General features: G+C 46.4%; 1 protein-coding gene across 1 annotated transcript; it reads left to right on the forward strand.

The window, feature by feature from the left end:
- The first annotated feature begins 1,150 nt into the window (after positions 1-1,150).
- On the forward strand, positions 1,151-16,118 carry LOC138427649 (inactive pancreatic lipase-related protein 1-like). Its single transcript, XM_069567423.1, is given in 13 exon segments — positions 1,151-1,199; positions 2,152-2,305; positions 2,793-2,919; positions 4,797-4,854; positions 4,857-4,930; positions 5,694-5,802; positions 8,578-8,613; positions 8,616-8,695; positions 9,856-9,907; positions 9,910-9,984; positions 12,182-12,290; positions 13,056-13,229; positions 16,040-16,118. Coding segments are annotated over 13 exon segments (1,176 nt in total).
- The last annotated feature ends 654 nt before the right edge of the window (positions 16,119-16,772 follow it).

The raw sequence follows: 16,772 nt of genomic DNA on the forward strand, positions 1-16,772 counted from the left end.
ACTTTTCAAAGTACATGAAAAGTACTCTGACCACATGTACTAAGCCTCAGTAACTGCTGGCTGCTATTCCTTATTAGTCTAAGGGAAGTCCTTTCTGTCCCCTTCACAGGAAGGGGGCCCTCTAGCCTGTGCCCTAGTGTCCTGTTTATTCAGGAGCAGTGTGGGCTTTGACAATGAGATACATTTAACTTGGAGGTGGTTAGGACACCAAAGGCTCGGCTGTGTGAACCAACCAAGCTGCTCACAGACACTTGGGTAAGTGGGTAATTCATGACAGCTTCACAAGGTAGTCTCATAGAACAGGTGTGCAAACGTCAGAGGGTCTGAGGACACTCAACAGACATTATGTGGTCTGGTGACATGGGCTTTTATGGGCCCCTGAACCCAGCTATTCCAAATTATAGCAGGAGAATATGATTGCTCTTGTTTTAAACCCTTATGTTTTGGGTTGGCTCTCCCATAGCAATAGGTAATTAGAACACTAGTTAGTGGGGAATTGTAGCCAGAGGATATTATGGGGCTGTTGACTCTGTCTTCACCGCTCATATGCTCAAGTATTACTAGACTGCCAGAGAGAGATGAACAGAAGGTTTCCTTAGACCCTTCCCTTTGCTATCAGATACTTGCAAGGGCATTTCCATCCATTCTAAGTGAGAATGGGTTCATTCACGGTTAGAGTTTGCTGCGGTGTCCATCTTGAGACTAGTAAAGTACTAGATGATCAGATAAAAAAAATTGGAAAGTGGGGTCCACTTGGCTCATAATTACACGCACAGGTACATAGGTGCAAAGTTAGACCTTTCATCTCCTTTTAATCAAGCATCCTTCATCTCCCTCGACCTGTGGGAAGATTTGACCTCTGTTATTAATCTTGTTTTATGTATTTGTGCAGACTGAAATATTAAGTGCACACAGCATGCTCTATCATCACCTGCTCTTTCTTTGAAGAAGTGTACCAGTAATAAGGCTCGAGTATAAGAAAATGGCCCAGGCACTTGATCCAGGGAGAAGAAAGATCTGGAACATCCAACAGGGTAAGTCTTCCCATAGCTGTGAAGCGAGGAGGCAGGGCATAGAGCCTTGAATTGCTGAGTCTTTGCTCATTACTCTGGTCGTGCTTGGTGAAGATGAGTGTCTGAATTTCTTGTAGATGGTGAGCATCTGGACAGTTGCTCTTTTGCTGCTGGGAGCAGCCAAAGGTAAGAAACATCCCACCTGTTTTTTGGGAAGGACGTAAACTCATCATCTCAGCACTGGCCAGAGAAACCTCAGCCATGGCTGGGCTTCCAGCAGCTCCAGACAGCTCCAAGGTTCCACAGAGAAGCGGATGGGGCTGCCCCAGTGCCTTGGAGAGGAGGCAGTTTGTGGGGGACCCACCTCAGAGTATTTCTCATCAGCCCACCTTTATGCCCTGGGTGCCTGAGGCCAGACTTTTCCAGATAAAGCGTTAAATCCTTGTCTGGGTTAACATATTGACTGACCAGTGCCTGTTATCATATTAGTAATCAAATAAACACATCTGAAGCTCTGGGGATATAATTTTTTTTTAATTCAAGGGAATTGCTTTACACTGTTGTGTTGGTGTCCATTGTACAATGTGAATTAGCTTTAAGTGTACATATATCCCCTCTCTCTTGTCTCTGGGTCATCACAGAGCGCCAAGCTGAGCTCCCCGTGTGGTATAGCTGCTTCCACTAGCTATGTAGTTTACACACGGTAGTGTGCATATCTCAATGCTACTCTCGAAATTCATCCCCTCTCCTTCCCCTCTGTGCCCACACATCTGTTCTCCACATCTGCCTCTCTATTTCTGCCCTGCAAATAGGTTCATCAGTACCATTTTTCTAGATTCCATGTATATGTGTTAATGTACAATACCAGTTTTTTTTTCTTTCTGACTCACATCACTCTATACAAGAGGCTCTAGGAACACAGAACTTTTAAATCTGCTGGTGGTTTGAGGCAGACAGGTCTCTGGGGGATTCAGTGGGACAGGTCCCTAATCAGAAGATGGGCGTGGGGGCCAGGCAAGGAGACAGTAGATGGAGCTGAGGCAAGACTCTGCCTGGTCTTCAGCCTGTCCCCAAGCAGGGGAGTGACCAGCCCAGCCTTGCGAACTAATCTCTGAGCAGAGTCATCCTTTCTCTCCAGGAAACGAAGTTTGCCATGATTCTATCAGGTATGTCTCTGACTCTGAGCCCTGGGCTGGGACTGCAATCAGGCCCTTGAAAATTCTCCCCTGGAGCCCGGAGAAGATTGGCACCCACTTCCTGCTCTACACCAACAAAAACCCAAACAACGTTCAAGTGAGACCTCTGCTATTCTAACATTGTTGTAAAGCAGTGAGCGGCTGTGTCTACCCGGGGACCAGAAGTTCCTTATTCCTGTACCTCCTGTCCTCCTCCTCCACCCTATCCTACCAGTTGCTCCCCCAGGCCTAGCCAGACCTGGACAGAGTAGATCTCTGGTTAAAAAAAAAAAAAAGGCTTGAATGAACGGTTCACTTTTGTCAGAACCTCTAGCTGGTTGTGTGATTCTGGCCTGTGGCAAAGAGCTTACCATAAAAACCTACGGAAGGTAAGACCATGAATCACAATCCAGACCTAGTAGAGGTAATGATTCCTGACTTGTGAAGGTAGGGCAGGGAAAGGTCAGGGTGGGCTTCCTGGAAGAGGTAGCTTTTTGCTAAACTTTGAAAAGCTGTGGCATTGGAACGGGCAGAAATGGGGCAGAAGGAGACAGGCCAAAGTGGCTGGGCTACAGAAACATGGAACCCTTCTGTGTGTGTCACTGATTCTCCTTTCCTCTGATCCATCAACGATTGAGGCATCCAGTTTCCAAATAGCCAAGAAGACCCGGTTCATCATCCATGGCTTCATCGACAAGGGAGATGAGAGCTGGCTGGTGCACATGTGCAAGGTAGGGCCCGGCTCCAACCCCTGTGGCCTGTGCCCCAGGCATCTGCCCTTCTTTCCCATGAATGCCTCCACCTCCCTTTATGCAATCTCAATTAGTGAACTTGGAAACAGAAAACCCTGACATATTGAGGTTTTACTATGCAATTAAAATGCCTCTTCACAGAAATAAAAAGCCCTTTCCACGTCTCTGGACTGCATCAGCAGCCTGAAGCAATGCCATTTGCTATGTGAGTGATCACTTCCACTTGCTCATTTCTGATTAGATTATGCCTAAATGTTGTCTGCTTCATTTCAGTGAGGCTGCTTTGTATTTCCATAGATGAGGGATTATGTTCTTTTTGTTCAATTATTTCCCACTTCCCTAAGAGTCAGAGATATGTGCTATGACTGTTTATTTGAGATACGAGGAGCTAAGGCTGACCAGGTGCCCCAAATGGCAGAACGTGCGCATGCTTAGTTGCTCACAGATTCTCGTGTCCAACTCTTTTTGACCCTATGGACTGTAGCCGGCCAGGCTCCTCTGTCCATGGGATTTCCCAAGCAAGAATACTGCAGTGGGTTATCATTTCCTCCTCCAGGGGAATCTTCCCTACTCAGGGATTGAACCCATCTCTCTTGCTTCATCACCTGGGAAGCCTTTGCACTAAACTGCAGAATAGAAAGTGCCAAAACCCACTGTAATAGAGCATCTTTAGGATAGACAGAAGGATAGACAATGGAATAACACACGTGTGCACACATACACACAAGCGTACATGTGCAAAGGCACACACACACACGATATACCATCCACCCCTTCTTTTCTTGTGCTCACTGATTCAATGTTTTTCTGACACCTAAGAAGTTATCCTAACAGCCCGCCTGCCACACACACATTAATAACTCCAACCTAAAATGTCAACAGGAAAACTTACAAACCCTGAAAAGCGAAATCATTCTGCATCTGACCTCGGTTTTTACCATGTATTTAACTCTTACTATCGCTTCTGTCCCCTCATTAATAAGTACCTTAATGTGTAGACTGTAAGATATAGTTTATACTCTAAATCCTCCAAGTTTGTAAGAGATTCCTCAGGGCTGCTTTAAAAATAAAGGTCCTGAGAAAACAACTGTTGGTATTTGTGTGTGTGTGATCACACATGCTAGTATCACGTATGTGAAAAGATTCTTGATGGATTTTTAATTTATAGCACCATTTTAGACTCAATCGGGTCCTGTGTCTTCCCTGGCAGAACTTCTAAGCATATATCAGTTCCTGTGACATCCAGAAAGAAGTTTCCCTTTCAGAATTCTCCAATATATTTTAAATCAGTACAGTTCTGTTTTTCAAATATCTGCAGTGTGTCTTTCTTCTGTGAAATACTATGCTATCCTAACTCTAAAAATAGTGACCCTTCCCTCCCACCTTAGAACTTGCTTAGTGCCCTGTAGCCTGGGGTGAAGCAAGCCCAGGCTTTGTCAAGAGGCTAAAAGGACCCCTAGTGGTCAAATCCAGAAAGTCAGCTAGACCCCAGCTTCCAGAGAACGAATGCACTTGAGACCTTTTCTTTGCTCAACAGGGCTCTTTAAATGATGCCCTGGTTTTATCTACCTTACTGAATCCACCTTACTGAATCTGGTCAAAGAAAACCAGAGTGGTCAGCTTTTAATTAATCTACAAGCTAGAGAGGAAACTAATTTGCCTTTCTCATAACATACCCGCTGAGGGATAATTCCTGTTGGCAACAGGATTCCTAACAAAGTCAAGTTCACCCAGTGCCCCTGCTAGGAAGGGACAGAAAAATGGCCAGTGATAACTCTCAGGGACTATTTCTGAGCCCTGGTTGGATGTGGATTCATAAGCCCCATGATAAACCCCTGGAGTCTCTCCAACACCAGAACATGTTTGAGGTAGAGGAGGTGACCTGCATCTGCGTGGACTGGAAGAAAGGCTCCCAGACACTTACACTCAGGCCACCAACAATGTGCGCGTGGTGGGCGCCCAGACGGCCCAGATGCTGGCCATGCTCAAGGTGAGTGATGGCCGGGCTGCAGAGGAGGTACGTGACACCACTGGTCTCTGTGCAAAGATGCAACTGAGGGCTCTATGTTTAAAGAGGAAATATAATTGATAGCTCTCTCAGAGTCTTACCCCTAAAACTCACTTTGAATCGAGGCGCTGTGATCTGTAGGCCTGTAGTAAACAAGTACATTTGGGTGAACATCTCTGAGACCAGCGGGTGTGAACACTTTGAGCTTTGTGCTGTTTGTCCATCCAGTATTTAGGAGCACAGTGTCAGGAGCTCTGCCAGGATGTAAAGAGGACAACTGAGGTCCCAGGCCCTGGGGGAGTTTACAGGGACAATAGGGTGTGATCAGGGTTCTGATGTGGGGATGGGGAGGGGGTAGCTACAAGGCTTTATAGGAGCACATGGGGGTCAGTGAATCTAGTCTAGAGAGGGGGGCCCATAATTAAGGATGTCTCCCAAAAAGAGCCATCTAAGTTGAGAGCTGATGGCTAAACTGTAGATAACAACAGGAAGTTGTCTGTTTTCAACAGACAACTTATACAGACCCAAATACAACATATTTGAGGAACTGAAAGTTCCACAAAATGTTTGGGTAGAAAAAGAGTCTAGAAAAATAGGTGTTGAGTCAGGAAAGCTCTGAGGCTTTTGTAATGAGTTGGGTTTCATCCTAATGGCAGTGGAAGGTTTTCAGTAGAGAAGTGATGGCTTTAGGTTTGTGAAAACCACAGCAGAGAAATATCCTGACAGTACAATCTTCCCTTTCCAGTCAAACCACAGCTACTCACCTTCCCAAGTCCACCTCATTGGCCACAGCCTGGGGGCCCATGCGGCAGGAGAGGCAGGGAGAAAAACTCCAGGCCTGGGCAGGATTACAGGCAAGACTCGAGGGCCAGGGCCCCAGGTTTTGTCCCCAGTAGCCCCAGGACATGATACAAGCCTCCCTAGCTTGGAGCTGGCCCAAAGGAGTCCGTCCCCTTGGCTGTGGCAGAGCTGGCTAGTCTGCACAGGGAAGCTCCTCAGAAGCCTGTCTTTGTGGCGGGGGAGGCAGTGGCTTTGTTCCCTTTGCTTCCTCCGCTCTGTCCGCATTCATCCTTTCTAGATCTTTTTCTGTTGTGTGGTTCTCTTAGCAGGACTGGGCACCCAGGAAGACGCAGAGCAAGACTGAGATGAACATGAGCAAACACAATTAAAAAGGATCCGTGTCGTCATTCTTTTTCCCCTTCTCTGAAATCAAGGGCAGAAGAGAACACAAAAATCCCACTGCCTTCATTGGCAGAAGAAATACCATCACCATCACACCAAAAGCATCCTTTTAACCCAAGCAAAGCCTCTAAATTATGACAACAAATTATATCAATGTAATATAATCATTATGGAGCTAATATAACTATTACAGTAAGCATAGATCAAGTGCCCACTTATCCCAAATACTTTGCAAAGTGCTTTACATTTTTCTCATTTAATCCTCAGAACTAAAGAAAAAGGCTGAGGGAAGCAAATGACTCGCCCAAGGTCACACATCTAATCAGTGATAGAACTGACACGCAATACTGCTTCTCCTATCTTATGGCTTAAGCAAGCCTCTACCTTTATAAGAACCCTGCCATTTATCTTCAAGAGACAGTTACGTTCGTGCCTTTACAGCTTCTCTGATAAAATCTTCAAAGACAACTGTTAAATCCAGGAGTCCTGTCAAGAAGGAGATATAGTCAGTAGTGTCCAACTCTTTGAGACCCTAAAGAGCCTGGAAGGCTTTGCCACAAGCGTCACCATATAGTCAGGGAAAAATAATACTAAATATTTACTTACACACCCATAACAATGTGCCAGGCACTTTGCTAAATGCTACATATCCTATCTCATTTAATCTTATCATAGCTGAATTATTACCCTTATTTTATAAGTGGGGAAACTGAGGCATGGAAAAAGCCAAGTGATTCACCCAAGGTCATGCAACTTGCTCAAGAAATAGCCAAGCAGAGCTTTGGAGCCAGGCAGCCTAGTCCCAGAGAGCCTCCCAGAGGGTGCTGGTGGTAAAGAACTCGCGTGCCAATACAGGAGACATACGTGGGTCCGATCCCCCTGTCGGGAAGATTCCATTGGAGGAGGGCATGGAAACCCACTCCACTATTCTTGCCTGGAGAATCCCATGGACAGAGGAGCCTGACAGGCTATGGTCCATAGGGTCATAAAGAGTTGGACATGACTGAAGCAACTTAGCGTATACGCACACATGTATGCGTCCTAGTCCCAGAATCTGTGTTTTGAATCAGGATACCTTACTACTTCTCCCCTTTTCCCTTCAAACTTGGGAAGGGAATTCCCAATTGTGTCCATGGCACACAATTCCCAATTGTGTCCATGGCAAACCCGTTTGCATGAGAGTCTTCTATGTGGGACAGCAATAAGAAGCAATCACAGGTAATGAAGGTCAGAGCAGAGACCTGCTACTTAATGTGGCTGTTCTTTATCAATGGTCAGGAACTGGGATTAAGGGCATCATTCAGATATAGCTCTCTGTATCAGATGAAGTCAGAATGACAATGAATAGTTGAAATTTTCAGCCAGACTCATCATTTGGCCCCACAAATGATGCAATATTTTTATTGAATGTGAGCATAATGACTTTGTAGGGATGAACAACAGCAAAGCAAATGTTAAGGCTGAGGACCAATGTGTTTGTCTTTCATGACTTTATGAGGCTTTGAGAGAATAGAGCAGCCTAGACTCTCCATCAGTAACAGCCAAGCAAGTTCAGGCCAGGTCTGGAAGGTGTGCTATGATAGCGACCACTTGGCAAGAGTTTGTAGGGGCCAAGGAAGGCTCTAAGAAGGAGCAAGGCATCGTGAGAGTGAAAGGGGTGCTCACATAAAGCCACCTAAGGCTATTCAGGCTTCCTTTTTATTTGCCTAAGTCTGTCATGAGAATGTCCTTGCCTTTGCTTTTGTCACGTCTGGGAGGTCATATCGCATCTGATTGTGTCCTCAAGAACCTCCAGCCTGGTGCCTGGGACACAGGACAACACAGAGGTTAGAGGCCTGGGCTCCAGCACCAGGGAGGCGTGGGTTTAAATCCCAGCTCCGCCACTCCTAGCTGAAATCTGAAACCTGAGGCTGGAGTCTATATGACTTTCTGTAATTAAGGATGGTGTGTTACCCATCTTTGAAGAAAAGTGAAAGTGTTAATTGCTCAGTCATGTCTGACTCTTTGCAACCCCATGGACTGTAGACCACCAGGCCCCTCTATCCATGGGAAATCCTGTTTGCATGAGAGTCACCACTCTAGTCCATGGAAATCCCATGGACAGGCAAGAAGACTGGAGTGGGTTGCCATTCCCTTCTCTAGGGGATATTCCTCATCCTGGGATTGAACCTGGGTCTCCTGCACTGCAGGCAGATTCTTTACTATCTGGGCCACTAGGGAAACCCCTGAAGAAAGGTAAGGGTTATAGGGACAATACACGTAAAGAGTTCAAAACATTTCCCAGCAATCAGAAAGCAGGCTTTCTATGTTACCTATCATTTTGTGTCTGGATTTTGGACTTATCTTAAATTTCTGAATATATAGTCCCATTCCGCTTGGAGGGAAAGGCTGAGAAGTTGTCGCAGGACCCCAGCCACCTGTGCAGACTTCCTCCTTTACTTCCCCAGGAACCCGGGACTTCGTGGTTTGCAATCACTTGAGAAGCAAAAGTACTACTCAGAGAGCATCCTCAATCCCAGTGGACTCAGCGCATACCCCTGTGCTTGCTACAGGGACTTTGAGTCTGTAAGATGTTATCCCACCTTGAGTCCCATGGTGGTGCTGTTGTCCTGCTGTGTTGGGGTCTGCAGTACTCTTCACCAGTTTCTGCTGCTGCTGCTAAGTCACTTCAGTCATGTCCGACTCTGTGCGACCCCTTAGATGGCAGCCCACCAGGGATTCTCCAGGCAAGAACACTGGAGTGGGTTGCCATTTCCTTCTCCAATGCATGAAGGTGAAAAGTGAAAGTGAAGTCGCTCAGTCACGTCTGACTCTTAGCGACCCCATGGACTGCAGCCCACCAGGCTCTTCCGTCCATGGGATTTTCCAGGCAAGAGTACTGGAGTGGGGTGCCATTGCCTTCTCTGTCACCAGTTTCTGATCATCCCTTTTTTTGTGGCACTGCGTGTCAGAGTTCACGTGGAGTGAACCCCTCTGTGGAGTGAAGGGGAAAAAACCTTTAAGCAGGAGGTAGCTACAATTCTAGAAGAGTCACATGGCAGAGGATGATTCTGGGAAATCAGAGAGTAGCGCAATCAATTCAGTGATCTAGGAAGGCTTCCTGCTGGAGGCAAAGTTTGAATCTTGCTTGGAAAATCATAGATTTTAGAAGGAGGAGAAGGAGTGCAGATTTCTGACTAAAGCAGAACAAAAATGGAATGTGTGAGAGAAGAATATACACACCAGAGGGAAGGGAAGCTGGGTGCCAGGCTGGGGGCTGGGGGTGGGGGGTTGTGTCTTGCGCAGCTGGCAACGAGAGAGACAGAGTAAATGATACGCTCGAGCCTGGTGTGACCATCTCCCCCCAGCTCCCCATTCAGCGACATCACGTTGGTAGCCTGAAACTGGCCACAGTCAGAGAGTATTTATAGCATGGAAATTGGTAGGCATTACAAAGGACTTTTTGTTCCAGTGTTGCCTATTAATCATTCACCAGCATACCACTTGATGGAACCCATATTAGATCTAACCTGAGGAAAAGGCATCAGTGTTTTCTGAACCTCCTGAAGAAGTCCTAACATGATGTGCCTCAGGCTTGGGTACCACACCCTAGATGAAGGTAGTTTAGAGACCATCTATTCCAGTCTCCTTCCAGTTATAAAAGAGGAAACTCAGAATGTAAGAAAATTGCCCAAGATATCATAGAGACAAACATACCTTACAGCCAGGTCCATCTTTCTCATTAGAACAAGTGCTTCCCCTGTCCGGGTGAAGGGTGTCCCGCAGATGGGATGCTATGCTGAGATTTGCTGGCAAGACACGTGAGGAGCAGCAGAAATTCTTCCTGAACACAGGAGATTCCAGCAAATTTGCCCGTAAGTTGTGTCGTGACTTTCGCGCCCTGGTAAAGAAGGTTTGGTTTCTGTTTTACATAAACATACATAACCTGAAATATTTGTGGGTACATTTTATCTTAGTAAAAGGACACATCCACTCAAACATTTGTGGGTACATTTTATCTTAGTAAAAGGACACATCCACTCAAACTACCCCATTTAAGACTCAACTGAGAATTTAGAAAGGGTCTGCTTTACTTCCAGTTTATTTCTATGGCATAAAATGAGCTCACGCAAATAGCATGGCTAATGGGCTAACAGCGATTTACATATTTCTGTGGCCATCTTCTCTGAATTTTTGCCACCCCACAGTCTTTTGTTCTCAAAAATTGTCTCATCCACATCTGTTTTCCTATTCACTCAAAATTTATTTGATACCAACTCTTTGCCTGTCCAACCCACTTAGAAGCCCAACTCCAGTCTCTCCATTTCCAGCCTTCTGTACATATGTCCCTCTTGATCATGGGTGTGGGGGAGGGGTGACTGTCTGGTGGAGGGTGAATAGGAATCAGAAAGGGGTAATTTCTCTCCAAATTCAGCTGAATGAGCTCAGACAAAGGGTAGAGATGGACATGTTTCAGCCACTTTGTGCCAACCTGCCCATGAAAGTTCCTCAAGACGTTGCACTGTAAAAAAAAAAAAAGAGAGACTGTGTATATACAAATACATAAATATAATACAAGTCTTATATAGTACTTTAAGTCATGTTTATTGAGATATAATTTATGTACAGCAAAAGTCAGTCTTTGTGGTGTATAGCTGATTCTATGGGTTTTGATAAATGAATAGTCATGTAGCCATCTCCACAGTCAAGATAGGGAATATTTCCATCACTGTATACATATTTATTTAAAAAGACGTTGATGAATCAATCCTTCTTCTGATGTGGTGATGCATGAAATACATGCCCATATTTTAAAACAACAAATTAAACATTCAAAAGCCATATATTCATTCCTCAACTAACATTTATTTATGGACCACAGACTGTGCTAGACATAGGGGGTGCAGGGAGGATGTAAATACTCTGGTATGAAATTTATAATACAGCAGAGAAGATGGAAACTGAGAAAGCAGCTCCAAGTGCATTGGGCTTGGCAGATTGCTGCTGGGATATTGAGGGGACAGAGCACACAGCCTTGACCAGGGGAAGGAGGAGAGAAAACACCTCTGCGGACCTGAAGGACACGTAGAAGTTAGGCAAAGGGTGTGTGTGGGGGTGGGTGTTTACATTCCTACGTGTGCATGCGTGGGAATGTGAGTGTGTATGACTATGTGGGTGTATGTGTACATGTGAATATGTGTGTGCATGTGTGTGTGTATGGGATTTTCCAGGTGGTGCTAAGTGGTAAAGAACCTGCCTGCCAGTGCAGGAGGTATAAGAGATGTGGATTCAATCCCTGGGTCAGGAAGAGGCCCTGGAGGAGGGCAAGGCAACCCACTCCAGTGGTCTTGCCTGGAGGATCCGCTGGACAGAGGAGACTGGTAGGCTATAGTCCATAGAGTCTCAGAGACTAGGACACGACTGAAGCGCCTTAGCATGCACGCACGTGTGTGCTTAGGTATGTGTGTGAGTGTGTGGTCATATGTGTGCAGGTTTGTGTGCACATGTGTGTGCTCCTAGGGGCCAAGACAACTCTTCAGGTATCAATCTTGATGACCTCAGTGCTGGAGACTGCTCAAGACACAGAGAAGCAAAGGAAAGACAGACCTGGCCCTTGAGACTCTGAGGACGGCACCCGGAGTTGCCTTTCGAATGCGGGGACAAGCGCTCGCTCCTTCTCTTCTCACCTTCACTCACACTGCTGTCCTTCTAGAGGGGAGCTGCCCAACAGAACTCTAGTTCACGGTGGTGATGCTCTGTGCGGCCCAGCACAGCAGCCATCAACCATGTGTACCAATTCAGCACTTTCCATGTGGCTAAGCAAAGTGAGGGTTTTTTTAAAAATTATTTGGATTTAAATTTAAGCAGCCACATGTGACTACTGGTCCCTTTACTGGGGTGGGGCCACTGCCAGATGCGTGCTTCTCCTTAGGGCCTAGTTCCAGTTGTAGGTTAACATGTAGAACTTTCTATCTCAATGCCTCAGTGTAAGGAATGGGAAACAGGGATCTGAGTTGTGGGTTCACTATCTTGAGCGTGAACAGACTAATCTCATTTCTATGCCCCGTGCAGGCTGGAGATATGGCGTTTCTATAACACTGTCTGGAAGAACAGCCACTGGTCAAATCAAAGTTGCTTTGTTTGGAAATAAGGGAAACACTTGTCAATACAATGTCTTCAAGTAAATTTCCTTTTTTGACACCATCTCTCACTTGGTGATACACAGGCTGTTCATATGCATGCACTGACATGCTTGGCATATTTTTCTGAATGGCTCTTAAGTTATTTACTTTATATACAGAAGCTAATTTCAGATTTCTGCTAACAAGTGTTCTATTCTTTATTATAAATCCAGGCATTTAATTCTTTTTCTTTCAATAGATAAGATTTTTTAAAGATTAAATCTAATGTTATCCCAGATATCATGTTTTCTGACTAGCCTAGTCACACATGTGTTTTGTGTTAAAATAAGTGGATAACTTGTTATTATACAAATAATTCAACCAGAAAAATATGAAAGAATTACATGATTTTCTATAACAAAGTTTTGAAGATAAATGAACTTACATTTGAAGAAATAATATTTCAATAGTAGTTTGAGGAACTTCCCTAATGGCCCAGTGGGAAGACGCCTAGCCTCCACTGCAGGGGGCAAAGGCAAAGTTTTCCAGTTGGGAAACTAAGATCCCACATGCCATGTGGCATGGCCAAAAATAAAATAAATAGTAGCTTGAGACTGATGGCATTGTAACTGAGTTTTTCATTTCATTTCATTCAGATAAAGGTTAGACCTTTATCTGAGAATTAATTTGGAAAAATTATTTAGTTAATCTTGAGTAGAGAAAAGTGGCAGGAACTTATATGTTCATTAGAACTTATGAATGGGACTATTTCAGTGAATGGGAATGAACAGTGAATGGGAATGTTTCTATTTCTCTATTTCAAGTGGGATTATCAAGCCAGGCTCCACCCTTTCCAGTGAATTCGATGGAGATATTGATGTTGGAACAATTGAGAAAGTCAAGTTTCTTTGGAATAACAACGTGGCAAACCCAGCCCTCCCGAAAGTAGGTGCAGCCAAGATCGCCGTGCAGAAGGGAGAGGAGAAGACAGAGGAAGCGTCTTTGCTGGCTTGTTCCTGAGGATGTTCGTAGAAAGTTGCATTTGTCATGGAAACTCACCCCAGAAGGCCAGCTAAGGTTCAGCCAGTGTCCTCAGCACTCTCTTTGGGAAGCACAGATGATACAGCTCCACTTTCAGTGAAAACCCGAGGAGGAAAAATAAGACAGAGAAATAAGAAATAGTTTCTGAGGGATATAAGGTTATAAATATGGGTTGGGAGATGGCTACGTGTTAAAGAGGGGACGATCCATGAAGGCTCAGAGCAATAGAGGAAGAAATCAGTTTTAGCAAAAGATATAAAATTTGAGATGAGACGAGAGAGCTGAGGTGTCCATATTTGCAGAATATTCATCCTGACCCATGATGTCCCCAACTGTCCCAGCTGTGGGGGATATGGGGGTAATGAGCGAAGCTCAGACCCCAAGTCCAGCCAGGAGGACACCTCTTTGTGGCTTGGAGGAAAGGGGCTCCTGGGCTCTTGGTCACTGACTGAGGTTTGGGAGGTCACTGAGGTTTGGGGTCTGGTGGAGAATGTCCCTCCCCTGGGCAGAGGGACAGCAGGGTTGGCAGAACTCACAGCCGTCCAGAGGCTGGATGACCTCTGTGAGGTTCTCCTTGTCTCTCTGAAGGGAGGATGGAGAGGCTGGCCCAGGCAGGTGGTCAGCAGAACAAGAAGGTCCTCTCAGAGAGAGCACAGCACCGAGGAGGTGGGTGGGGAGCGCTGGGCAGGCCAGGGGTGCAGCCGAAGCCTCCCCTGCTGGCCCCACCAGAGAACACTGGGGCTTGAAGGCCAGTTCCCCAGGTCCTGTAAGGAAGTAGAACCATTGCCTGCATCCTGGGACCATGTGATTAAAATCAGGTCAGAAGAATGTGATCTCATTGGAATCTTTACAACACGAGGGTGAGGCATTCCCAGGAGATGACTTGCTCGCAGGTAGATCTGAGAAAGGAAAAAAAAGAACAAGACCGAACCAACCAGGGCGATGCACCCTGCAGTGTCTTTCTGCACTTTCTAGAAACGGAACAGAATGTGATTGAGGCCGTGCCTGAGGCCCTGAGTCCTTCAGCTGCCACCTCAGCTCTCCAGAGGCCTATGTGCAGGTTCCCCACGTGCCAACTCCAGAGGGTTATCTATCCAAAAAAAGCTGGATGATGGACATCAGATATTTTAAATATAGGAAGATCGAACCTCACCAACTAGTCTGGGGAATAAAAATGCTGAACTCAGTAACTTATTAAAATATTTTGCTGTTGGGAAAACAGTCAATAAGTAACATTTTAAAAAAAAATAATAATTGGGAGACCAAAGAAAAGTAAGACTTTGGTCCAAGTTCCTCTCAGATATCCCTCAGATTTTTTTAGTTAATATGTGGAAGTTATTGTGGTTTCAAGTCCTACCAAAGAATCTGCTGACAGGAATTCCCTCCAGTGACATGGTGTCAAAAGAAAAAAATGTAGCTTTCTCCCCTTTGTTTCTCTCTCCCTCCAACACTGGCCTCCTCCCTTCCTTCTTCTCTGACTTGGTTAAGTGCCAGGTCTGCCAGGAGTACAGGAGGGGGATGCAAAGACCGAGGGGAGGATGCTCTGGAGGGCTTAACAATGTAGCTGTTGGAAAATTAGACTTATAATTCATGCAAAAGGTCAAAAGCACAATAAGAACTCCACATGAGGGGCCCAAAGAGAGTGGCTGGGAAGGCAGGCAGAGGGTCCTGGAGGAGAGAAGGGGCAGGGGGAGGCCAGGCTGCTGAGGGTGGGCCTCCCGTGCAGAGGACCAGAAGATGATTAGGTTAGGGTTAGGGCTTCCCGGAAAGACAAATGAAATACAGAGGGAAAATGGGGAGGGGCCAGTGAAGGTGAGGAAAGAGGATGAAGCTTCAGAGCTCATAGGTGGTGAGACCTGAGAGAAGCCCGTGTTTCTTAGAAGAGCTCTAACCATCACCGCTTACATCTGCCATGTTTTTAAATTAATTATAAAGCTTGTTTACATGTATTGTCATGAGATGTATTATCAACATGGAATTCTCACTAGTCACAGGAGAGAGCTATGCCGTCTTCTACAAATGACACCAGTGATGAGACTCAAGTAACCAGCTCCCTGTCATGTTGGGAAGGCAGGAGCGGGGAGCCCCAGCAGAGAGCCAGGCCCCCAACTCCAGGCTTGAAAGGCAAGGTCACGGTAGCTTTGGAGTTGACCCAACCGTAGAAAATGTGGGCCATGACGTCAGCTAGACCTGTATTTGCATCTTGGTTCTTCCACATATTAACTGAGAGCCTTCTGTGCCTCAGTTTCCTCTCCTGTGATGTAGGACTCGTGACAACACCTCCGCATACGTGTGCTGTGAGAAGGAAGTTCACATCACATGCATAGTGAACAGCTAGTGCCTTTGCAGCTAGTAGGACCTCGGTCTACTGTAGCAACTGTATTTTCTGGAGCTACTGTCAGGTTGAATCGGGTCCTCCGAGTGACTAGGCAAGAGTGAGTCCGTCTGTAAATCCATATGCCAGGGTTTTGGGGTGTTCGCCTGGGTTGTGGAGAAGGAGAGCTGTGAGAGGCCCAGTCCCTGCTCCGAGGAGCTCACAGTCCTGGCTGGCAAAGCGTCCAGAGACCATCCACCCGCATCCTGTCCTGAGACCAGCCAGCCATTCCCACTGGAAGCCCCCAGGCAATCAGCCCTCCAGTAACTGTTCCAAGCTACCAGCCTAGGGCAGCCTTTTGAATTGTAAATCAGCAATTACCTCCATTGAATGAGGCCAGTTGCCAGGTAAGGATGCCCCGGCACTTAGAAAAAGCGTTCCTTTTCTCTGCAGACACAGCTTCTGCAGCGAAACTGTCCCATGTCATGACACTGTGAGAGAAGACGTCCTGCTCACTCTCATGCCCTGTTAAATGCCAGGCTGGTGCCGCTGCCTGTGACACCAATAAAATCTGTTCATGCATCTATCTGCTCACGTCTGTTGCTGATGTCAGCTACCCGCTCTGGGACATTTGGAAACTGAATGTTTTTAAATGTCCTGCACATTTTCTATATATTTGGATTTCCTGCCCTTGACCTCCAGTTACCACACCTTCTCCCCTCCCCAGAAAGCCCAGTTTCCTTGGTCCTTGTGCCCACTGTCTTCTCCTCACCTGAGGGGGTGGCAACAAGCAGTGGAACTAGAGGGTGGGCGTTGAGGGGCCTCAGCAGAGCTTTAGCCCTGCTCCTTCATCTACGAGTGAGGCAAGAGTCCCAGAGCGGGTTTGGGGAGGGTGGCAGGGGGGTGTTCGCTGTTCGAGCATACAGAGTGGGTCACTGTCCTGTCGTTGGGACTGAGGGTCAGGCCTCAGACCTTGGCTGCCTCGAGATCACGGAAGGCCATGCTAGGACGTGGCCTCTTTGTGGTGGTAAATTGGGTGGTGATGGGCCCACCCAGAAGCTTTGGCTCTTGGTGAGGTTAAAGGGGCTCCGGCTTCCAGAGGCTGTGGTGGGAACGTTTGCAGAGCATAGACAGTCTCCCAGCCCCCACCCTACCCTGCCCCCTGCGGTCCCTGGACCGAGGCTGC

This window comes from Ovis canadensis, chromosome 22, assembly GCF_042477335.2.
Source record: "Ovis canadensis isolate MfBH-ARS-UI-01 breed Bighorn chromosome 22, ARS-UI_OviCan_v2, whole genome shotgun sequence".
NCBI lineage: Eukaryota > Metazoa > Chordata > Mammalia > Artiodactyla > Bovidae > Ovis > Ovis canadensis.